This window comes from Adiantum capillus-veneris, chromosome 21, assembly GCF_014529385.1.
Source record: "Adiantum capillus-veneris isolate H3 chromosome 21, ASM1452938v2, whole genome shotgun sequence".
NCBI classification, from domain to species: Eukaryota; Viridiplantae; Streptophyta; class Polypodiopsida; order Polypodiales; family Pteridaceae; genus Adiantum; species Adiantum capillus-veneris.
In genome coordinates this window covers 134,101,245-134,126,927 of record NC_140951.1, presented here as the reverse complement: position 1 = coordinate 134,126,927, position 25,683 = coordinate 134,101,245, and the positions used below count along the sequence as shown (strand labels likewise).

The 25,683-nt window shown below is 43.5% G+C and overlaps 1 protein-coding gene across 2 annotated transcripts in view; it reads left to right on the top strand.

Moving 5' to 3' along the window:
* Positions 1 to 19,106, top strand: part of PNT1 (mannosyltransferase family protein) — a 30,377-nt gene extending 11,271 nt beyond the window's left edge. The window contains exons 2-4 of one of the 2 annotated variants that reach the window (XM_086494272.1): positions 16,985 to 17,167; positions 17,292 to 17,821; positions 17,902 to 19,106. In XM_086494272.1, coding sequence (XP_086350398.1) covers positions 16,985 to 17,167; positions 17,292 to 17,821; positions 17,902 to 18,219 — 1,031 coding nt within the window. In that variant the 3' untranslated portion in view covers positions 18,220 to 19,106. Of the gene's footprint in view, positions 1 to 16,984; positions 17,174 to 17,291; positions 17,822 to 17,901 lie in introns of both variants that reach the window. The other variant, XM_086494271.1, reaches the window with a different exon arrangement.
* The last annotated feature ends 6,577 nt before the right edge of the window (positions 19,107 to 25,683 follow it).

The following is a 25,683-nucleotide window of genomic DNA, read 5'->3' as shown; positions in this document are numbered from 1 at the left end:
TCCAAAGTTCTATCAACATCAGAAGTCATTTCTTTGACACGGGCTCTCATTTTAAATGGGAGGGAATGTCACGATTGTGTCTATGTTAACAGCAATACATCTACTCCTAGTTGCAGATACGTGAAGTGCCATGCCAAGGAGGACCCCTGCACTTGGATGGTCACACCCCTTCGCCCAAAGGACGTGTCTCTTCGCCAAAAGCCACACTCCTTGGACGACTGGTCACACCCCTTCGCTCTACGGGTGCGACTCGTCGCCCAATGGTTTCAGCTCTTCGTCGAAAGGATGTTTTTTTACGCCTAAAGTCGTGTCTCTTCACCAAGAGACGTGTCTTTTCATTCATGTCTCTTCGTCTCCTATATAAGGAGCCTTTGTATCACACAATCAACCAATCAAACACAGAGTCTTCTTAGTCTTGTCTCGAGTACAGTTCAAGTTTCTTAAGTCTTAATCATGAGTTTAAGTACTTAATTAAGGATTAGTACCAAGAATCCTCACATTTCCTATCTTCTTAGTTGTCGCAAAATAAGCATTAAATTGATGCAACCAAGAATGAATAACCGTAGCATCCATCTTAGCATCATACTTATTGAACTGGATCTTCTCTGTGACTGGGTTGTTGGAGTCCGAATCGCGGCTTGCGCCACTTGAGGAACTACCAACATCTTTGGCTGGTTTGGACTTCGAAGCAAGAACCTGTCAAACCAATCCTTGAGTGTGGAGGTCTCTCTGAACCTCATGATCGGCCTCCAAGGCCGCTCATCTTGCTTGAGCTTCCTCCTTTCTTTGTGCTTTTCTTTCCTTTCGTGCATCGCGCTCGCGTTCCAAAGCAATGCGAGTCGCTTCTTGTTGTTCTGCTTTTCTTTCTAGTTGTGCCATCGCAATGCGAGTTGTTTCTTGTTGTTGTGCCATCATCTCCAACATCAACTTGACCATCGTCTCCATAGAATTTGGTGCAATCGCGGGCGTAGATTGCGTAGGAGGAGGGTCAGGAAAACCTCCATGGTGAGGAAATTCTTCTTCACTACTTTCATGCCCATCACCTCCATGCGAAGTATCCATTCCGCTTCGGGTGATGACCATGCACTGTGATCTTTGGTTCTTAAGTTCATGAGGAACTTGGGTTCTTGGTTCTTGAGGGTCTTGGGTTCTTGAAGTTCTTGAGGTTCTTCTTTCGCTTGCAATCTGTGTTCGAGAAGGATCTTTTCTTCACCCGAGTTTTACTCTTTTTTGCGGGGGCGCACCCCTTGGCGGCCTTGCGCTCACACCAAGGTTGCTTTTTCCCACCTCACGTCGATTGGCCGGCCGCTAAGTGCACGGTCTGCTCTCAATGAGTGAAAAGAGGCACAAGGCGAGGCTGGACAAGCCCTTCTTTCTTGGGTTTCCTGTCACTCTTCAAAAACACAATTAGTAATTTACACGCCCAAGTGAACTTGGGTTCGTGCGATCTCAACAAGCAAAAAAAATTCTGTGGTTCTTTCCTTGAGTGATACAGAACACTGCCAAAGCTCTGATACCAATGTAAGGTGGAGCGGAAGTGAATGTTGAACTTTGCTCAAGATGAGTGCTCCGAACTGTGCTCAAGGTTCCTTTTACTTACGGAAGGGAGAGCCTTCCGTTCCTTTAGTGAGAGAGTGCAATGGACACAAACACAGTGAATGGACACAGTGAATGGAAGTGCATGAGACTGAGAGATAGAGAAGAGAATACGACACTAGAGACGACGTAAAATCCTCCTCCGAAGGCCCCACTCTATGGCGAGAGCGGTCTACTTATGCTTGCACAAATCTCTACAATGCTTGGATTTGCCCGACGATGTCGACGACGATGAGGACGACGACGAGACGGGCTGAAATCTGAAAACGCTAAGGGCTGAAATCTGCAAATCTTGTATCTGCTGAATTCTGACTCTATGTTGATGACGATGACGATGGCGACGATGCAACGACGACGCGCTGAAAATGCAGATGCTGAAATCTGCGTTTTCCGGGCTGAAACTGCAAACTTCAATGGATCCCACCGTGCGGCGAGGAACTGTTGCGGGAAGGTGAGATCTGCGAGGTTGGGACTTGATCTGCGGTGTCTAAAGGCTGAAAACTGAAAACGCTGGTCCTATTCTGTCGCGAAGATCTGCAAAAATGCTGAGGTTGATCTGCAAACCAAAAGCGCTAGGGCTGAAAACTGACCTTGCGAGGAAATCTGCTAACGCTAGGAAATCTGCCGTGTTGCGGTGGGAATCTGCTAACGCTAGGGCTGATCTACTGTCTACTGTCTCGTCGGGAATCTGCAAGTGCAAAAACGCTGGCTTATCTGGTGCAAAAACGCTAGGCCTTCTGTTGAGAGAAAACGCCAAAGTTGTCACGGGGGTTTGTCTTGCTGAGAAGTTGCATGTTGAGCAAGGTGCTCGGGCTGCCTCTTCTGCCAGAAAGTGCTAGCGCTAGGTTTTTATTTATACAAACTTAGCAAAATTGCCCTACCTACTTTCTAGCAAAAGTCACTTAATAAATAAGTGAAAAATGTTAAAAATAGGGAAAATAGGTCTATGCATTGTAAAAATGCTAGTGATGGGATCTGATTGGAATCTGATGGTCATGCTGTGTGCAACAGAGGATATGCATCTAATCTTTAGTGTCTGGACATGCACGGTCTGCGAACATAGTCACAAAAGTGCCAGATCACTTCCTATTCTAGACTAACTTGACCCTGATCATGCTGTAGCTTGTCCACGGACACATAGGGTTGGATGTGTCACGTGACACAAGAGGTGTATTTTTCCCGGTTCCTTAGGTAAATAAGTACTAGATATTTTTATTTCTTTATATTTTTACTTGTTTTCCCCGGAACCCTTGAAAAGGTGCAAGTGGACATTGCATGGCTAGTGTGAAACGGCTGCGGCCAAACAGGTTTCTCACAGCGGGAGTCTAGGTCGGTCAGTCTGGGACTGGTCGGGCCAGTTAGCACTGAATTCTGATGAGTATGGAAGCCTTTGTGCGCCAAATGATGTCTGGGCCACTCGAAAAGTCACTTATAACTTTATAAGTCAGTGGGAACTAGGAAATTAACTCAAAAGGGCCAAACTGGACACATGGCGGCTCCAGGCAGTTTTGCCACTTCCAGCATGAAGAGGGGTGCCCAATTTGAGAGAGGAGGCTGATTTTTACACATAAGTGACCCACAGTGTGTGTGAGTAATGGGTGCAGGTCTACAGCTTTAATGGAAAGCTTGCCTTCTCCTTTGTCGCGATGACTTGCTCTCGTGCATCTCTCTCCCCCCTTTGGCACATACGGTAATGCCCCACTAGTTGGGCTACTCATATGAATATGTAGAGTTCTAAGGGTTTATGCGTGTTTGCCAAGGCAAGAGCCTTCTGAACAGGAACCGGATTAGCTAATTGCTAATCCCCCACAGGTACGCACAGTTCCATCGCGAAAGATTGCGAGTTTGGAGAGTTCTCTCACATGAAAACTCGTCCAATTCACAGGGGAATTGTCCCATTGCGTGCGGAGCCCTTGGGACACGTGTAGGCGTGTTCGCTTTGCTAAAAACGATCGAAACAAGGAATTACAGCCTATTGTGTTTTTCTGCAGGTTTAGGGTTTTGCACCTAAACTGCAAGGGAACACAAGGGGAGCCTCGTGAGAGCCTTGGGATGCGTGTAAAGGCTTTTGGGCACCCGGCAGTGAAAAACAGAGGATTACAACACGCTGAATTTCTGTGACAGCTCACCAGAAAGCTTCCAGATAGCGAGGGACTCCGCCCTAGATAGGTCCTTTTGACCTACAAGGGTTTTTGCGCCGTTTCCTGGTACTGCCGTCTAGAGCGGTGCGTATCCACTCTTGCGAGTGGATAGCGTTTTGGACAGCTTGGCCTGTTCCAAGAAAGTAAAGGCTTAGATAAAGAAGCATTGTTCCATTAAACATTAGTGGCTTTGCTTTTTTGCCGAAATCAGGTCGGAAACCTGCGTTTTCAGCCCTCGCCAGGTTTGGACAGCTTTGTGAAAGCTTGTACTAAGTGGTCGGATCGTCTACCTTAAATTGAATAAAGAAATACCGAAAGCGGCGCCAGTCTTTGGGGCCTACAGGGTGTCGGTCTCGTGTGCGCAGTGACATTCTAGTCGCTGGATGCATCTATGTTCTCTTTCCTTCTCAGTGCTCTGTGTAAAGTTAACAGGTAATTGAAATAGTACCGCCCTCTACGTTGTACAGGCCGGTTATAGGGGATGTTACAAACTGCTGACGTGTCAAGTCACCGAAGAGCAGAGCCAACCTTCAGACCACGGCCGAGGGGCTAAACCTTAAGAAGAACAAGCAACAACAGAAGAAGAAGGGCTACCAACTTATGGGACCTCGTCCGATGGGGCCCAAGTGACATAAAGGAATTAAAATAAAGCTGGATCCTCACACACCCACACACACACACACATAAAAGACATCGCAGAAAGTGATGACGTGGCAGTTGTATTGACAGCCCGAAAATTGCGTTGACATGCTGACGTGGCAGCTTGTACGGATTTCCGCGATTTGTGTTGCTGACGTGGCAGTTGTACGGATTTCCGCAAATCACCCTGGTAGCTTTTGGGCATTGCTTTTGGACCAGATGCTTTTGAGTTTGAAGGCTTTTCATGTAAACTGCTTTTGGGCCTAAGGCCTTTAAATATGAGGCCATGGTGTGAGGATTAGTGGTGCTAATCCTATAATTAAGACTTAAGACTTTAGGATCAAACTGAGACTCAATAGATTGAATGTGTGTTTGATTGATTGAATGAATGCTTGAAAACTGAGTACAACAGGCTCCTTATATAGGAGACGAAGAGACTCAAATGAAAAGACACGTCTCATGGTGAAGAGACGCCATCCTTTCGGCGAAGAGCTGCAACCATTGGACGAAGAGTCGCAATCGTAGAGCGAAGGGGTGTGACCAATCATCAAAGAAGTGTGGCTTTTTGGTGAAGAGGCATGTCTCTTGAGCGAAAGGTCGTGACCATCCAAGCGTAGGGGTGCTCCTTGGCATGGCACTTTGTATATCTGCAACCAGGAGTAGATGTAATATTGTAACATAGTCACAATCGTGACATTCCCTCCCATTTAAAATAAGAGCCTCGGTTAAAGGAACGACTTTTGATGTTGATAGAACTTTGGAAAAGCGTGGCGAGTGCTTGTGCAGAGTTTTGGTCTCAGATTGTTGAGTCTCTGCCGCAGGTAGAGCAATGGTGCATAGGGGGTGACTTCAACATGTTGGAGGAATTCTCTGACAGGATTGGTGGTAGCCATACTACTGTGCATGGAGTTGAGTTGGCAGCTTGGGAGAGGTTTTGTATGACTCTGCGGGTTTCAGATGTGTGGCAGCACTCCAGCTTTGTGAGGCTCCCAGATAGCCTGGCCTTCTCTCGTTCGGACCGCAGAGTGGGAGGCGTGAATCTATCTCGGATAGATCGCTTCTACACTAGTGACCACTTCTGTGACTTGGGTGGGACAGTTGGCATTCTGGTAGGGACTTCCTTTTCGGACCATGCTCCAGTGATCCTTGCAGTGACTGATAGGCAGAGGAGGGGGAGCACGATGCTTCGCATCCCAGAGAGGGTCTTGCTTGACTCAGCGCTTAGAGAGCGAGTGGAGGCTCTTTGGACAGAGAGCTACATGCGGGATTCTCCTACTGACAGAGTGGCTTCAGGACTTGTTCAGCTTAGTCGACTCTTTCTTCAGGAGTCTTCGGCTCGCCTGGCTGCAGCCAGAGAGGAGCAGCGTCTCTGACAGGGCGTTGCTTCCTTGCAGAGGATGCAAGAGCAACATCTAGACAGTCCTTGGTTGGAAGAGCAGTTACAGCAGGCTTGCCAGGAGCTCGTCAGCACAGAGGAGAGGCGCCATGGGTTTGCTTTCCATCGACAGGCATCTCAGTGGACCCAGGTGGGTGACGGAGTGAGAGGCGCTTTCTTTGAGGCAGTGGGACCTCGGCATACGCATGTCAAGGTCAGTCAGTTGAGGAGGCCCGACGGGTCAGTTGCTTCAGATTTAGAGGACATGCGTGCAGTTGCTACTGACTTTTACCGTGAGCTATTGTGTGCAGAGCCCCAGTCAGAGTCAGAGCGTCAGGATGCATGCAGAGAGCAGGTGTGGGCACAGATGCCTTGTCTTGTGATTGAGGAGATGCGCCAGAGGCTTGAGCTGCCTCTACAGCTAGAGGAGCTGCACACGGCTCTTAGTGCACTCCCCCGTGGTAGCTAACCTGGTGAGGATGGCTTGACTCCCAGCTTTTTCTTGGAGTACTGGCACTTGCTTGGCTTAGATCTCTGTAGTGCTTTTTAGTACATCCTGCACAGGTGAGATGCTTGACAGCATGAGTGAGGGCCTGATCTACCTCATTCCCAAGGAGGGTGGCTCCTTGGATGAGATTCGACAATGGCGCCCCATCACCATCCTCAACTCAGCCTACAAAATTCCTACCAAGGCTCCGAGTTTGAGGATTCAGCCACTTCTAGAGAGCCTTATACATGGGACTCAGACAGGTTTTGTCAAGGAGCGTAGTATCCTTGACAACATCTTTACTTTTTGGGAGGCTTCTATCCTCGCGCGGCTCCGTGATGAGGATTTGGTGATTCTTCTTCTCGATTTTGAGAAGGCCTACGACAGAGTTGACTGGGATTTTTTGGAGGGCACTCTCCGCAGGATGGGCTTCTCAGATGCTTGGATCAGAGGGGTATCAACTTTGTACAGACGAGCACACAGCCAAGTGCTTTTGTCAGGAGGTAGAGGTGATCGCTTCATGCTCACACGTTCGGTCAGACAGGGCTGCCCTCTTGCCCCCTTCCTCTTTCTGTTCTATGCTGAGGCGACGAGCAAGATTTTGGTTTCACAGCAGGTTGGCTTACGTGGCTTAGTGCTCCCTATTGGGGGAGATGAGCTACTGGACACTGAGTTTACAGACGACTCAGCCTTGTACTTGGATGGCCAGGAGGCCAACCTACACAGGTGTGAGTAGGCTCTTGAGACTTTCTATTGTGCATCTGGCGCACTGATCAACTGGAGAAAGATAGTGGCTTTCTCGGTTGGTAGTGCTTTTACGCCCGATTGGATGCCAGGTGAGGGTTTGAGGTGGATTCCCCCAGGGACTGCAGCTCGGTACTTGGGTTGTCAGGTTGGTTTGGACTTGTCTCGCGAGCAGCAAATTGCTCCCCTCCTCCTGTCTATGAGGAGGAAGTTGTTACATTGGAGCTCCGCACGACTTTCTTTGGCAGACGGAGTTGTAGTAGCCAACCAGGCGTTGTTGGCTACTATGTGGTACAACACTTCTTGTTGAATCTTCTCGAGTTCTTGTATCAGCCAGGTAGAGAGGCTGATTAGAAACTTTCTTTGGTCAGGGCGTGACACTCAGATTGCCGGGGCCAAAGTGGCTTGGCAGGTCATCACTCTTCCTTGTTCTCAGGGAGGGTCGGGGATCATATCCAGTACAGCAGAGCAGAGCCCTTCTTGGGAAGTTCATCGTCAAAGGACTTTTCCAGGTGAGGAGCCCTGGAAGGAGTTCTTGCTTCAGCCGCTTAGGGCTAGGGTGCCTCAGGCTGGAGGCCCGTGGCGACCCTCGACTTGATGGATTTTCATAGAGTTGCGTAGAGTTGGCTTGAGAAGGAGAGTGGAGGATTGCTTCGCTGTGAGTCTGCTCCAATCTTGGAAGCAACTGCGGCGAGGCCTGGAGCAGCGTCAGCCTACTTGCACGGAGGAGCGCTTGAGACAGCCCCTTGTTTGGAACCCCATGGTTAGCACTTAGAGAGGCCATTTGGTTGATAGTCGGCCTCATGTTTCTGGGGTCCCATGGCAGAGGATCCAGCACGCTCTCTAGGTGATTGGTTACAGTTTTCAGGCTTGTCAGGGAGCTTCAGGCCATTCAGCTATAGGGCATGAGAGGGGTGCAGAGCATGTGTCAGGACATCTCAGAGGTAGTACTAGTTGAGTGGCTCACACCTCTCGAGTCAGCAGCGCCCAGATGGATGGGAGCCTTCACGCGACTGGAGGTTCTCATCTCAGTTTGGGCTTGCTCAGAGACTATACCCTCCCTGTTTTTTGAGCTACAGGGTGAGGGACGCCTACACCGAGTTGTAGTAGAGGCCTCGCAGGTGGCAGAGTGCTGTTTTTAGAGGATCCGCATGGTGGGCATCTGTGGGAGGACTTGTCATAGATCCCGACCCAGCAGCTCTTGAGACTGGCCACTGGAGACTCTGGGCTTGGGAGAGCTGTCCACTGGCATGAGTACAGTGGGATCTTGGAGAGTGGCTTTGGAGGGACCCTTTCTCCTCTGCAGACCATCCAGACGTCCCTTTCTTTCAGTACACTGTTCGACTGGGACGTCACATACTGGCAGCGCAGAGAGAGGCTCGTCCTGCTGCAACACCTCATTGGCAGGAGGAGGGTCTCACAATTGAGTTCTTGGCAGCTTTTTGGGAGAGGCTGTGGGACCACCATTAGGATGATAGTGATGCAGGGGGTCGAGCTACACTCTAGCCTGCTACAGAGCTTTCTCCACAGGAGTGGTGCAGTGAGAGAGAGGAGTGTTGGGAGCTCATCAATGGCCTGACACTTTGGTTCATCTGGCGTACCTACTGCTTCCGCATCTTCGAGGCTCGCCCAATACCACTAGCAGAGACTGTTCGGGATCTTTGGCTAGAGCTGATCCATACTCTCAGAGGATAGTTTGAGAGACTCCAGGGCAGTTCCGACTGGATGCGGGAGCGTAGAGAGGCTTTCCTTCGACTCTGGCGTCCTGGGCCTTTTTTCACCATGGTCCAGGGTATGCTCAGATGGCACTACCGACCACCTGTGTGGCTCTTCCCTCCTTCCATCTCTTGATTTAGCCTCGTCGTATATATGCTGTTTTTTCATTGGGAGAGACTCCCCATCATGTTTGTTGTAGCCCTCTCTTGCAGAGGTGGTTGTAGCCCTATGGGCAGTTTTCATTAACTAATAGAAGGATCTTTTTCTTGGAAAAAAAAAACTATGGAAAAGCATTTTCGAAAGTCTTCAGTCTTTGAGTTATCTAAAACCTGTCTTGAACCTTTGCTTCTTGCAAAACCTTTTTGCTTTGATTGCTAAATCCCATGTCATTGCATTGTTTAAAGACTTTTCAGAAGAATCTGGTTTAATCAGGTTGACTGCAACAAGGGATTGATCTTCAAAATCCTTCATGTGATGTAAGGATTTTGGTTCAAAATCTTCCAATAACTGTGAAATATTTGGTGAAGAGGAAATCTTCTCAAGGCATTCTTCGAAGGGGGTAACTTCAACTTTACTAATCATTGAAGAGGTGCAATTATCTTCCAATAATGAATCCCAAAATTCTTCTGAATCATCCTAAAAAACTGCCACTTCATGACTTGCAATTGGCATATCATCATCCAGCAAAGAATCAAAGAAAGCATAGTCGTCTTCAGACTCGGTATCTGCAACCATATCCTTATCTTTGTCTGGTAATGAAGTATCACTTGGACAAACTTCTTGCTTGAAATCATCTTTGTCTTCATCAATTGATTGAGGAGAAGTTAATGAATTCAAAAATTCATCGATAATAATTTTTATATCTGCATTGGGAATCATATTCGCTTCATAATCTACTGTATCATGTTGTTTGACTTGTACACTTGAGGCTTGAATCCCTCTTTCCGCATGATAAAGCCCGTATAAAGTCAGTTCACGTCCATCTTTGAACAAATTAATAGTATGTCCTTGAAAGCTAAGTGCTGGGTCGTACTGGAATAACCAATGCTGACCAGAATCATGTCGTAATAAGATAAAGGCATGACCTCGAAATCCAGTTGATCTGCATAATTTTGAATATCGAACTGCAACTGTCGAACTGTCTCATCACAAGTTAAAATTGATGCATTTGCTAATTCCACATCATATAAGTGAGATGTCTTCTGAGTTGGCAAACCAAGCTGTCGAACTATCTGAGTGGTGACGAAGTTATTAGAGCCTCCGCTGTCCACCAAAACATTGATGGAGCGACCATTGATAGTTCCAAGAAGGCTCAAAACTTGCTTTGAGAGAGGCTCTAAAACCGAAGAGTTTCACTGAGCATGCTTCATAAGAATAGTCGTATCCGCCGAGACATGAATTGTATTGACCACAAATTTTCCTTTATCTTGAGTAGAAGCTGATTGTTTAGAATTGGATGATGTTTTCGCATTGATTCTTTTTTCCAAATTAGATGGATTTGGTTTCTTTGGACATTGATACCATCTATGGTCACCACCACAAATTGTACATAAACCATCCTTCTTTGAAGTTCTTTGAAGTCGAAGAAGCATTTGATGAAGAGCCTTTTGTTGAGTACTAGAACACCGATCTTGAGAAAAATCACGTCCTTTACCACGATCAAGTGGAGCATTTGAAGAAGATCTGCTTTGAAGAGTGGGAACGGTTTCCGACATGGTTTTAGCTTCTGGAACACCCGTCTCGGAACCTGCTCTTGCACCTACTTGAGTTCCCTTTGAGGCGTAACCATGCCAAAATTCTTAGGATGGAGGTGGTCAATCTGACGATGCCCTTACTCTTATCAAGGAGCATATAGCCACACTTTCCACAAGCCTCGCATCACTACACACTCGTTTGGATCAGATACAGACGCAAAACACTTCTCGGATGTGTCGCTCCACCGAAGGGATGTGCTTCTCCACCACCTTCGGGAGAAGAATTTGAGACAATCTCAAAGTAGATCTTCTTCTGGAGAAGTATTTGAGACTGCATTAGTTCGTGGTTGTGGGTTATCTTGGGCGGAGGATCATGAACTTGGGTTTCTCTTTTGGGAAGGAGCACTAATGTCCGTAAATACTAGTTCTTTCTTCATAATGTGATAACCCACTCTTACATGTGACATAAGCTGACACACATTTGAGAACAATTTTCCTATACAGTAAGGGAAAAGGTAGGCCTACAGTGTACTTCTCAATCCATTCTGCAAAAATAATGTCTCATAAAGTGGAAATTGGTCGATGAGCATCCCAAAATCTTTGGCTGTATGTTGGAAGAGTGTCTGAGGGGTATATCTTGAAGCTAGACTTGGCTGCAAGTATGTCTACTTCAAAGGTTTCATCAAGGAAGCTTGGGTAAAAAAAGAGCTTAAAGTCATGCCAAGTTTTGGGACTGTCAAGTTTCTTAGTTAGGGCAGCCCACCATGTCAAGGCACTATCCTTGAGGAAGGAGGTGACTCGTAATAACTTAGATTCTGTTAGGTGCAGCGGAAGTCTTTAAGGATTTGGCTTGGATCTATAGTACTTTGCAAGGTTACTTAACTTCACTTGAAAAGAGAAACTGAACTGAACACAATGAACGAGAGAGAGGCAGAGAGACAAAAGAGAGCCGACACAGCATGTTGGGTCCCAACCACCCTTGCTCTATTGCTAGAGCAAGTACTTGCTTTAGATTACTTGCACAAAATGCTGATACAATGATGCTAATGGTGAGATGCTGACGGGTACTTGACATGGATGCTTGGTACCGTTGAGATACTAATGGGTACTTGCTGTAGATACGTGGTGCTGCGAGGTTAAGGACTGGATTCTGGAAATGCTAGGGAACTCTGATTGGAATCTGCAATTGGTTGGCGATAAGGGCTGAAATTTGCTATCGCTGAAAAACGTTGATGGGGGAGGCTGAAATCTGCGGCGACATTGACTACAGAGAAGGGCAGAACCATTGTACTTGCCATTAAACTGAAGGGCGAGTCTGTCCCTATTGTATCGGCTTCGGCCATTTCTAAATTAATGAAATCCAGTCTATTTGTTTGCTCGATCTTTATGAAAGAATTGAGCGATAAGGATAGGACAAATATGTCTAAACTTGATAAAGAATGCCAAGATTTTCTCCACTCTCACGTCGATTGCTTCTCAGAGGGCCTACCAGGCGAGTTACCACCTGCTCGTCCTGAAGATCATACCATTGATCTGATACCTGGAAGCACACCACCGAACCGGCCACCTTATCGCCTGAGCCGAGCACAGAATGAAGAGATTATGAACCAAGTGAAAGACCTCTTGGAAAAGGGTCTTGTCCAGCCTAGTACTTCACCGTATTGCTCTCTAGTGTTGTTGGTTTTGAAGAAAGACGGATCTTGGAGAATGTGCATCGATTATAGAGCTCTCAATAAAATCACCATCAAGAACAGATTTCCGATTCCTAGGATCGATGATATACTCGACAGATTACAGGGATCCTCGTGCTTTAGCAGGATTGATCTGAAGAGTGGATATCATCAGATCAGAATCGCGTCGGGAGACGTCTTCAAGACCGCTTTTCGAACGACTTTTGGATTATTTGAGTTTTTGGTGATGCCTTTTGGCTTAACCAATGCTCCTGCGACATTTAATCGGATGATGGACATGATTTTTTGAGAGTACAGGCTATTTGTTGGCACTTTCTTTGACGATATCATTGTTTTCTCCAAGAATGAGGCAGAACATAGAGATCATTTGCTTCAGGTCTTTCAGGCATTACGAGATCACAAGTTAGTGATTAATGCAAAGAAAAGTGAATTTTTCCTACCAGAGATACACTTCTTGGGACACATTGTCTTAGCAGTGGGAGTGCAAATGGATCCGGCCAAGATAGAGACTATCCGTGATTGGCCCGATTTGAGGAATGTCCATGAAGTTAGAAGCTTCTTGGGACTGTGTTCGTAGTACAGGCAGTTCATTCGAAAGTTTGCAGAGGTTGCTTCCCCTTTGCATATCTTGACACAGAAAGGAGTCCCTTTCTCGCGGGGACCCACAGAGGTGACTGCTTGAAAGAGAAATTGACTACGGGACCAGTTTCGACTTTGCCGGACTTGCAGAAGTCATTTGAAGTATATTGTGATGCTTGTGGTCGTAGTCTGGGTGCGGTCTTAATGCAAGAAGGCCATGTCATTGCTTACGAGAGTCGATTGTTCTCAAGGCCGGAAATGACAACACAGATTTATGAGAAAGAGCTTTTGGCGGTTATCCATGCTCTTACTCAGTGGCGGCATTACCTACTCGGAGTAGATTTTACTGTCTTTACAGACCATCAGAGTTTGCGCTACTTCTTGTCAGAGAAGCAGCTTTCGGAAAAGAAGATGCGGTGGGCAAACATCTTGTCACAGTTTCACTTCCAGATTGTCCATGTGCAGGGACAGAAGAATGTGGTGGCAGATGCTTTGTCTCGGAAGCCGTTGGTTCTGGCTATTTCCGCGATACATCATAGGAGCTTCGAGGATATGGTCGACCAGTATGCCCTAGATACAGGTTTTGCAGACGTTTTTACACGGATACGGGATGGGGAGACAATAGTGGGATATTCCATTCGGGATGGCTATTTGGTGAGAAAAACCATGTTGTGCGTTACATAGCCGTTGAGGGAAAAGGTTATGACTGAATGCCACTGCCCACCTTTTACTGGTCACCGCGGCATTGCTACCACCATGAAAGGGGTAGAGAGATACTTCTTTTGGTTGAGACTCAAGAAGTATGTGGAAGAGTTTGTGCGCAGTTGCTTAGTATGCCAGAAGGTCAAGTTTGACAGGCATAAAGCACAGGGATTGTTACAGCCTTTACATACCCACCCGCCCCTGGGAAAGTATTGCAATGGATTTCATTTTTGATCTCCCGAGAACATAGAGTGGTCACGATGGTATCTGGACTGTTACTGACAGATTTAGCAAACAGGCTCATTTCATTCCAGTGAAGATAACAGTCAAGCCGGATCACTTAGCGAGATTTTTTGTGGCCTAGATCTTCAGATTACATGGCATGCCTAAGACGATTGTCTCCGATAGGGATCCCAGATTTACGAATTTGTTCTGGAAGGCAATTTGGGAGAACGTGGTTGCAGTTCTCGTCATCGTTCCATCTGCAGACTGACGGGCAATCTGAGATTGCCAATTCAGTGGTTCTAGATTTATTGAAGTCTTATATCTCGGATCAGAAGACTCAATAGGAAAAGTACCTACCTTTGGTGGAATTTGCCTGAATTTGCCTACAATAACACGATACACTTTTCGACGGGGAAGGCGCCATTTGAGATTGTTGAAGGTGCTGCAAAGGTTCCGCCCTTCCGAAGCACGAAAGATAAGATTTTTGAAGCAGATGAGTATACGCGAGACTTAGACACGGCTTTTGCCAAGGTTCGTGAGGCTTTGCAGAAATCTCAAGAACGACAGAAAAAGACAGCGGATCTCCATCGTCACGACTTGAAATTGAAAGAGGATGATTGGGTGCTCTTACGTTTTGAGAAGGCATGCCTGAGAAAGAAAAAGGGAAAGGAGAGGCTTTTTCCAAAGCTTAGTATGCGATACTACGGACCTTTCTAGATCTCTGAAAAGATAAATGATGTTTCCTTTCGACTGAAACTGCCTGAAACTTGGAGGATTCACAATGCATTTCATGTGAGTCTCTTGAAACCTTTTGGAGGTGATGTCCCTGATGATGGGGAGCGTGATGAGCAACCCGAAGTGGAAGAAAACAAGGAGATCCTTGTTCCTGAACAGATTTTGGCACATAAGGATACCAAGAATAAAGGTAAAGTCCGAAGGCGGTTCTTGGCTAAGTTCAAGAACTATCCTACATTGGATGCGAAGTGGATGGAGGAGGAGGACCTAGCAGATACTCCTCAGATTGTGAAACTTTACCTCGGGGCTTTTGATTTAGCATAATCTACTTCAAATGGAACCTAGAATTCAGCTTGGCCGGAAATTTGGTGCAGTGGGATGCACAAGAGAGGAGTTACTTCGCTCCTTTGTCAACAGATGCCTCGATTTTGATACTAGAGTCACTGATGTCTCTTTGAGCTTCAGGGATACTGAGAGCTAATAGTATTCTACTGTATGACTTTATGAAATGGAATTCTTGAATATGATAATGATTTGTTCTTGACTTCTTTTTAAGTGCTGGAACTGATAGACGAAATGACTGCAGCATTTTGGTCTAATTGATCTCGAATAGACATGGTTGCAATAGGGGTTAGTCAATCGGACATCGATGAGGTTCCGACTGGATCTAGATGCGATTGCTAGCTACATTGCCGATAAATCATGGTCTAAGATCCGATTGAATGTTGAATGTCCTGTGATGTCGTGTGATGTGACTGTCGATTGGTACATGTGCTAGATGTGTGTTCCTAGTGCGTAGGTACTAACAGTCAGTGTCTGCTGCCTCTGTCTATTTTGCAGGTGTAATCGAGGGTGATTACAATGCTTTCAAGAGGGGGGTATGTCACAAAGTGATGGCGTGGCTGCCCGAGAGCATTCTGGAAATCCTAACCCTAACTACGGCTGAAACCCTAATTTTTGGAAACCCTAACCCTAAAACCTGCAAACCCTAAAACCTGCCAGAAACCCTAAAACTGCAGAAACCCTAACCCTAACCCTAATGGCAGCAGGGGAATCCCGGAATTTGCGAAGACATGATGACAAGGCACCGTACGGCAGAATCCCGCTTTTTGCGGTGTAATTTACGGCAGCCAGCGTTGATGCTTTTTCTCTACACAATTTCAGAGGGATAGAGAGAGAATTCTTTTGCTTTATTTTGAAGCTCAAGAGAGCTGGTGAGAGAGAAAGAGCCTTTGCTTTATTTTTAGGCTTTTGATTTTGAGCTTTTGGGGCTCTGCTTTTGGCAACCCTTCTAAAATAAATAAGTGGATTGGGCTCTCACTCGGCAGAGCATCTGGACGCAGAGTCTGAGAGTGAGACCCAACCACTCTTCTACTTTGAACGCTGATTGATACAAAGAGAAATATTGAAAGGGGCGCCAGTCTTTGGGGCCAATATCTCTAGGCACAGAACTCCGCCGAGCCAGTGCAAATCTATTGTGAACCGTGAACTGTTTTGAAGTGGTTATTTGGCGCTTTCACGATTGATTCTTGACTTGGAGTGTCCAATTCTGTTACAATCCCTCCCTCTCTTGCTAGCGCTCCCTTTCCTAGCCATGTACACACCCTCTACAGTGTGGCATTGCTTGCAGATTGTTCCATTGCCATACGGTGGGTGGTTTGCACTTGGAGCTTGAGTACGAGGAGATCTATCACGATAGATTCGAGATCTATTGGTTGTCCGGTCCCGAGAGGAGGTTTGCTTGCGGTTATTGTCACAAACTGTTGACGTGGCATGACCACCTAGGCAGGACCAGATGACAAACAATACGGATGCTGACGTGGACAGGTCACAGGCTGTACGGATAGGCCCGGAATTCACACTGACAGGTGCTGACGTGGCAGACATGACAGATTTCCGTGTTATGCATTGATAGCTGATGACGTGGCATGCTGTATCAAATTCTAGAATTTGCGGTTGTTGCTTTTTGGGGCAGATTTAAACTAGATGCTTTTTGGAATTGGTTGCTTTTGAGTTAGATTGCTTTTGGGGCTCTGCTTTTGGGGCATCCCTTGTAAGAATATGACCCTTGGGGCCTCACTTTGCAGAGCATTTGGAGGCAGAGTCTGAGAGCAGAGGTCCCCTCGGGAGTTGTACTTTCCGCAAGCATTAATATAAAAATAAATACCGAAAGGGGCTCCAGATTTTGGGGCTAATACCTTTGGGCCCCGGGCTGTGATTTTAAAGTTGTGAAGTATTTTAAGTGATTCTCTCGTGTGTCGTGTCAGATTCCTGACTTGGGGTGCCCAAGTTTGTAACAGTTATAGACAAGTTCATCACCTGATTCACCCTTTTCGGCTGCACCTTTGACACTGTAATCACTTCCGGTGAGGGATCGGACGGAAACACAGGGATAACCGCAATGTACACAGTTGGCAATACTTCAGCACTAAGAGAGAGAGAAGAAGAAGAAGAGAGTTTTTAACGTCGTAGGAAACTATCCTAAGAGACCTTAAAGATCTAGCCGATGAGGAGAGTTGAACTCAAGACCTGTTATTCAAGAGGGAAATGGCATAACCAATCTACCACACTTGATTGAGAGAGAGAGAGAGAGAGAGAGAGAGAGAGAGAGAGAGAGAGAGAGAGAGAGAGAGAGAGAGAGAGTTGTGTGTGAATCACAGATTTACTTGCGGGACATTTAATATACAAGATTCTAGGCTTGCAAGGTGTTCATGGAAAAACAAGGGAATTATGCACAGCTTTATGGCTTTTCAACCCCTTCACTTTTACAATAGGCACCAGAGGAAATTGCGAGGCGATAGTTTGCTGTATGATATTGAGGATAATTTACTGCCTCTACAAAGGTACAGGTAAATCATTAACAAAAATTCCTAAATGACACTCAACAAAGAAAAGACAAGTTATTTGATTGTTGGAAAATTCATAGTGGAACTCCAGGAATGAAGCATCTTGTTTGTTTCTGTGAAGGAGGTACTGTTGAAGCTGCTGTCTGGTATGGTGTGGTAGTACATTTCAGAATCTACCCCATCATTTATGTCATGGCTTTGTTGATTGCTCTTGAGAGCAGCTCTTCAAAGGTGACCTCAAAATCCTTGAAGAGCTCACATATTGAGGATGCTAGATTCCTAAGAAAGACTCGATTCAGTTGTTGCGGGTTTTTGGCAGAGCTTTTTGATTTGAACAGGTGCAGGATTTTATTTGGAGCAGTCTCCGGAGGCGTATTTTTCCTCCTTACTGGTGTCTCCTACTATCTATATGGAGATCAGTTTTTGCACGAAGCATTATTCTATCACCTCACTCGGACTGATCCCCGTCATAATTTCTCGATTTATTTCTATCACATCTACTTGCACCATAGTCATAGTTTCTCACTGGTAGAACGCCTGGTCTCTTTCGTCCCCCAGTTCTTTGTGCAGAGTGTGCTGACAACGTACTTTGCTAAGGATGTTTCCTTCTGTTTCTTCATACAAACTGTAGCTTTTGTGGCCTTCAACAAGGTGCACTTCCTGGCATCCTTGAACTTGATTTGATCTTTCTTGCATTTTCGAGGTGAGTAAATTGACTTCTACTCTTGCAGGTCATCACAGCACAATACTTCGTCTGGTTTTTTTGCCTTATTCCTCTCATTATACCATGGACCACCTTGACTTTACGCCAAGCGCTCATGTGTTTTTTACTATGGAGTGCCGCCCAATTGCATTGGTTATTGTGGGCATATGCCTTGGAGTTTAGAGGCTCCAGTGTGTTTTTTCAGCTTTGGCTGGCAAGCCTTACTTTCTTTGTTGCGAATGTGGTAGTATTGTCCATCCTAATTTGGCATCATAGATATGTATCGATAACTTCCAAAGGTGCATTGTGCATGCATGAAGAAGTGAAGGACACTAAAAGCCATTAAGAGCACCTCAGGGTGTGCAGAAGGGTTTTGCAGGTTCAGAAGTCAAATATCAGATCCTTCATTCTGGAATGAAAATTCACATAATCGCAACTTTCAGCCCCCACATGTACTTTTGCACCGTTTATTGGCCACCTGTTGAACAAGGTGGAAGTGAATAATTAGCTGGATTCAAGTTGTCATGGAGCCTCACATTCCGACAGTCTTTGCACGTATTGAACATTATCTGTAACCTGAAAAGGCGTACCATATACACATGAAGGATTGAAGGACACTAAAAGCCATCCAGAGAACCTCGGGGTTTTAGAGACGGTGAAAATCACATTGTAGCCCTAAGAATGGTGGGCGAAATGACGTAGGAAATCCCGTAGGTGGGTTTAAGGTGCCATAGAGAGCCTTAAAGCTCCACAACCTAAATCAATTGCGGCATGCACGACAGGTGTAAGATGCCTTGGATTGTTAAGGGTTTGTAAAATGATTGTGCACACGGCAGGGATGTGTGGAATTGTATTATTTTGATCTGTTTGTGTGGATATTGAGGCCAGCTTTACAAAAGCACGGCTAGCACCTAATCAGCTAATTGTTCAACCTTTTCTTTGGGAGAGGAAACTACAGATTTGTGCTATGAACACGTGCTTGAAGTTGTCTCAATCAAAGACAGTCAGTCTTTTCAGGGGATTTGCCTGTTGAGGATACGGACTCTCTTTGAATGGATCATTTGCAACCGCATTTTTGAAATTTAATCATGATATTTTTCAGCAAAAGATGGGTTCTGAAGTGGTGTCTTCGAGACGCACACTGATGATCTTGTATGCTGGTTCAGGACCATTTACTTGCTGACCATTGCTTGTGTGATGTATAAGCAATAAAATGACCATCAGTGAAGACCTCTCTCTTTAGCTTTATTATTAGCATACGATATAGGCAAAACTGAGGTCTTATTTGTGCAATCCTTGCATTTTGGTAAAGGTGTTTTTTATGGATAGAAATGTAAGTTCAAGTCCCGTATTCACAACGCTTAACAATCAAAATTAAGGGGTTCTTTGCTTTTGTGCTTGAGAACTTACATGGCTGAGAAATTCAGGGTTTCTTTGCTTTTGTGCTTGAGAACTTACATGACTGTCCCTTTCATACTCACAGGTTGCTCTGTTATCTTTATAATGGCTTTTTGGGAAGTAATGCGCTAAAAAGCCATTTTTTAAGGCCTTCAACTAATTCTTTAAACTGCACACACAAGGTGATAAGAGGGCAAGGTGAACAAGGATATTTACTTTGGTTGTTTACAACTAAACTTGTTTTGGAGTGAGCTGTAAGAAGGTTTTATTTTTCAGGTTTGTTCATGGATAGAATTGAGAACTTTTAACCCTTTTCTCAATGCCTCTCATTGGGTATTTTATTAGAATGGGTTCTCATTTGGAGACGGTGCGCATTACTATCCAAATAGGTTGAATAGCATCTTTACATATCGGTCGAATAGCATCGTTACAAGCACAATGACTTCTTTTAAGACGAAAAAACCAGAGTATGATTAGAGGAGTATACAATAATGGGTTCTTAATTGTAAAAGTAGCCTAATTTTCAACTTGGAATCAAACCCCACCTTGTAAACTTTTGAAGCAATGATTTCTCTCTCTAGAACTTTTGCATTGTGACTACCGAAGGGGTTGCTCTTGAGAATGCTAGTTGTGAAGAGGAGTTGGATGCGAATGTGGAACCCTTTCTTGCTGTTTACAGTAGCAAGTTGGAAATTCAGTTTGAATAGATTTTGATAGCATTTTTTAGCAAGTAAACAGCGATTTGAAGCATCCAATTCTCTCTCAAGCCAGGGCTTGGTGTCCCTACTTGATTAAGGTGGGCTATCATTGGCTACCAAACCTGTTGCCTAATAGAATGTCACCAAGAATTGTGATGGTGTGCTATATGTCCAAGAGATTGATGATGAGGCAAGGGAAGCCCCATTTCCAAAACAAATTATTTCAAAACATACAAGGTGATGCATGGTGTTAGTGCTAACAAAATGAAAACGCTACCGAAGGTAAAGGTGGCGAGAGAACAACATAAAGGAACATATGTATATATTGATATCCACCTCATTATCTATAGAGTAAAAGGTCTTTTGACGTCCATTGTCATGCGGCTCTTCATTGCCTGCTCTCTATTTGCACTTTAGATGTTTTGAAAGATTTTCTATTTTTTTGAGATGGTGGGGACCTACTTCTACTAGCTACTCTGGAATTAAAAATTAGGAAAGGGGAATATTCTGCCAACCCCTCCCCCTCGTTCGATGTGCTCGGACTTCCTTGCAGCTTGCAGCTCACGGTATGCATATGCATTGTGGAACGTACCTCGTTGCAACTGGTGGGTAACCCCCCCCCCCCCCCCCCCCCCCCCCCCCCCCCCCCCCCTTTTCTTCTTCTTTCCCTTCGACAACTCTTGATTGCAATCTCGCTGTGGATTCTCTCGGCAGAGAGAGAGAGAGAGAGAGAGAGAGAGAGAGAGAGAGAGAGAGTGGGTTTTTCTTGGCTTGTAGAAGAGCATCTATCAAAGATGCTTGCTATTTCAAAATTTTCACTGGCTGCTATCTCCTACCATACTTGGTTTTACTAGTGGAAAACATTACTCCCTAGATTCCTATAGACTAAAACATTGAAGGAGAGACGAAACACCTCACGAGATAGTACTCATATGAAGAGACTTCATTGTGAGAGAGAAAACAAGAAAGTGTCACTAACATTTCAAAACATTTGTTATCACAATAAAATATTATATTTTTTGAAAACAAGCATAGCAATGCACTATTTAGATTACAATATGTTCCAAAAGCATAAAAAGTAATGATTGAAAAAACACTTGAAAGCATTGTAACAAATCGAGAAAAAAAAGGTGAAAGTTTACTAAACCTACGTAAGGTTATTGAGAGGAATTTGATAATAAGAGGTTTCTTTCTGATGGAGAAAACAAAAAAGTGACACTAAAACTTTAAAACATTTGTTGAAAACAAGTGTAACAATAAACTATTTAGATTACAATATATTTCAAAAGCATAAAAAATAATGATTCAAAATACACTTGGAAGTATTGTAACAAATTGAGAGAAAACAAGGTGAAGGATCGTGGTAGTCTATTGGGAAGTACAATGCAAAAGTAGACAAAGGTTGTGTTTGTAGAAGTTATTTTATCTACAACAAGAATTTTAAAAGGTTGTAGAGAGGGTGTATGATTAAAGGAGTAATAGATAAATGAAAAAAGGAGAGTAAATAGGGCAAAGTTGTTTGAGCGGTAGTTATGGAAAAGTTACTTGTTAACCAAATTTGGCGAGTTTGTAGTTTGTTTCTTTTCTAGATAATTGTTGTAGTAAACTATGTCAAAAATCGATGTGATGATTTCAATATATGCAAGAATTTAAAAGCTAATATCGACATTGAAACAACCTCAAAGTATGATAAAATGACATTGATTACAAAATTGTAAAAAGCTTTCAGGAATGATAGACCTAAGTAATTTTGTGTGAAATTTAAATTACTACCAATAATATTTTAGAAAGATGGCACTAATTTTTCGTGTTTTTCTTTTTACAATATTCTTCTTATTAAATGTTGCTTTTGACATGTATAATAGTATACATGAGAGGTATATGAGTTTTCTTATTTTACATGTTACTTCACACTTTTATCAATGTTGGGAAGGTCTAAGTCTAATCTATACTATATATGAAGCTACTTAAATTTTTTGAGCAAGGAGAAGGCATCCACGTGTCACTCTTAGGTTCACTTCAAAGAAACCTTTGCAAAATGTTTCATTTCTATGAACCTTGGACCATTTCAGCTTTCAACCTGACAAGTTTTAAAAAAGGGATCGACTTTACTTTTTCTTTTAAAGCAAACTTTGCTTATCCTTGTCAAAGCCAATTTTGGGTGTTTTCAAAGGCCAAAGGCCATAAAAAGTGAAAATTTAAGGAATTGTTCGTATGTGCACTAACAAAATTTTAGTGATTTAGTTCAAGGCAAACTTGGAATTTAGCTAGGATTTTGCAATTTTAGACCATTAAAAATATACTCAAGCCCACTTTTTACCTAACACCAGACTCGAATAGTCTCAAAATGAAAGAACGTGTGTGTGTGTGGTGTGGGGGGGGGGGGGGGCGGGGTCTCAAAGAGGACACCAAATCTTTTCTCACGATTGAAGTAATTTAAAGTAAATAAGGGACACACTAAAAACTCTTTCAAAGAATTGATGGTATTTATACTAAAACTTGCAGAATTTTGTTGGTTTTCTTCAAGGTAAGCTTGGAATCCTCTTGGGGAGGTCACTATATGTAGAACCTATATCGCATGTGTTCAAACACTATTTATAAAACCCTTAGCTGTGAATTTCTCACCAATAAAAGGAAGCATTTTTCTATTCAGTTTGTAAAGTTTTTTTCAAGAATAGTTTTTCAACACCCTTTTGTATATAAAATTATGAAAAAAGTATATAATAAAATAATCCACAACGTTGAACCCACGTGATAGGTATTTTTTTATTGTAGTGACCCCCTTGAGTTGGAATCTATCTGGGATTTTATATTTAAGCTGGTTAAAAACATAATAAACCTTGGTTTATTGTGAACATTGATTTTGAATAGCCTCAAAATAGAAGGGGATGATAGACGTAGAAAACCTGGATGCTTGGTACATCCAAGATTAGTCTCCCCACCCCGAGGACATGCTTTGCGAGAGAGGAGGGAAGTACCTATTGAAAATCGTTTAGATCCTCACGTGAAACACTAACGCGAGAGAGAGAGAGAGAGAGAGAGAGAGAGAGAGAGAGAGAGAGAGGAGCCCTGGAAGCATAGCAATAGTTGATGAAGGGTGACTCTATTTTTCTTCTTGAAGGAAATTTGAAGCGTGGCTCTAATTTTCCTTTTGAATGCTTTAAAGAAACCCCCCTTTTCTTTCTACACAAATCTATAGAGAGCTCTCAAATTTGAAGGGTGACTCTATTTTGATATTTTATCATTTTAAATATCTATAGCAATACTCAGAAGGGTTAATATATTAAAAGCACCACTGATAAATAAGCCTCATGCCAAGAAATTGCCATTGCCACGAGGAGAAAACACAACTGACCATACCAGTTCACAAGGCTATCTACAAGGAAGCGTAACCCATAACCTGGTACATGTATCGATACCATCACAAGGCCATCTCATCACATTGAGGAACATTGTGCCCATATGAACATGGACCATAAACCATACAAAGCAAAAGGAGAAGAAGTCCTGAGAATAGAACATGATGCTAAGCTTTTCATGATTCCACACGTCAAGCAATGCTGAGCAAAAACCTTGTGATTGGCACCTAAATGCATAACTCTTCTACTAACCTCGAGGACGTGCACACTACATGTTACAACTTCACCCAAAGAGGCAAAGTCATATGGTCTCGCAGTCAGGCTGGCACCACATGTGCCTCACATGGGACAACATAAGCATGTGGCATGTGAGGTCTCAATAAGTAAGGCTTGCCAAAAATATTTTTCTCAACCGAACTAATTTTCTAGGCTTGCCAAAAAAAAGAAAATACTCGAAGCAAAGAAGGGCACGATTAAAACTTTGGTTTTTAGGCCAAAATTTGAGAAATTATTGCTAAAACTTGCAAAACATTTCCAGTTTTTTTCAAGGCAAGCTTGGAAACTAGCCAAGGTTTTGCAATTTCAGCTGATTAAAAATATAGTAAACCTTGGTATTTTGAAAATTTTGGAAATATATAAAGACATAATAACAGATCTTTTGATTTCTAAGTCAAAATTTGAAGAATTGACAATATTTACACTAAAACTTGGAAAAATTTTCCGGTTTTCTTGAAGGCAAGCTTGGAATATAGCCCAAATTTTGTAAGTTTATTCAGTTACAATACACTAAACCCAGGTTTTTTGTAAACATCTGCCTCAAGTAGCCCCAAAATGGAAGGGAATGATGGATGTATAAGAGTTGGAAGCTCAGTACATCCATTTTCACTCTCTTACCACCCTAAGGATAGTATGTGACAAAAGGAGGCATTCACCTATCAAAATTTTTGGTACATCCTCACGTGGGGCACCGACATGAGAGAGAGAGAGAGAGAGAGAGAGAGAGAGAGAGAGATTTTCCCCAACAACCTGGTAGCCAACCAAAAGCAATGACATATTATTTCATGAAAAAGGGAGTCAATTCTATGATAAGAAATGCTTCATCTACTTATATTAATTTTCCTAAATATAGTAATTTAATAAATAATGACACAAATAAAACTCTTTGAGATTTCAGGTTAAAATTTGAAGAACTATCAATTTTCTTAAAGGCAAGCTTGGAATGTAGCCTAGGTCTTTCAATTTTAGCAGGTTAAAAATACACTAAGCCCTTTTATTGTGTGAACACACGTCTCATAGAGGCACTAAAAACTTGGATGTATAATACATCCTCAATCACTCTTTTGCCACCTCAAGCATAAGCTATGCACGAAGATGAAAGTGGACCTGTCGAAAATCTATTACACTCTCACATGGGACACTGGCATGAGAGACAGAGAGAGGGAGAGAGAGAGTTTTCCCAACAAGTTGGCAACCCTCCATAAGCAATTACATATTGTTAAAAAAAAAAGGGAGTCATTTATACGATATGAAATGCTTCATCTACTTATACTATTCTTCCTAATTGAAGTAATATAATAAAAAAGGACAAAAATAAAACTCTTTCAATTTTGGGGTTAAAATATGAAGAATTGCTGGTACCATTAATACTTGAAGAATCATCAGTATTTACATTAACACTTGCAAAATTTATTGATTTTCTTCGAGGCAAGCTTGGAATGTAGCCCAGGTTTTATAATTTTAGCCTGTTGAAGGTACACATCAGGAGAAAGTTGGACTCACTTTTGGGCCCTGTAAGAAGTTCCACGTCAGCTTAGAGAGAGAAAATGAAAATGTTAAATTGTGCATTTTATGTGATACTTTTTTGCACCAACAAAAAGCCAAAATGACATTCTTTGGTAGGTAGCTGCCGTCTTTATCGTTGTTATCCTTTATTCTCTTGTCAGGAATCCAACTAACCATATGACTAATGATTTTAAATGCCAACTTACAAGCGTTCCCTCCAGAAACATAAGCCACAGGAACTCTATCAACTCTAAACATGAGAATATGGCCTTCCCTCCCAAAACTTGAGATATTTCATGAGTTTCGAGTGTCTGTCTCTTTCCCTATCAACTCTAGGAATGGAGAACGCTTCTTTTTTTGATGAAAATACCAATTTGAACTTGCAGTCCTCAACCCCTTCATCTTCAACACTTACCCAAAGAAAGAACACACATCATCTTCATGTTGATATATTGCAAGAGTACACACCGTTGCAGAAACGTAGGAGGGAGTCTTTCTTATCTCAACGAGAGAAAGAACTTAGAAGGACAAAAAGGAACATCATTTGGATTTGTGGACCGATGGGTCTATTTA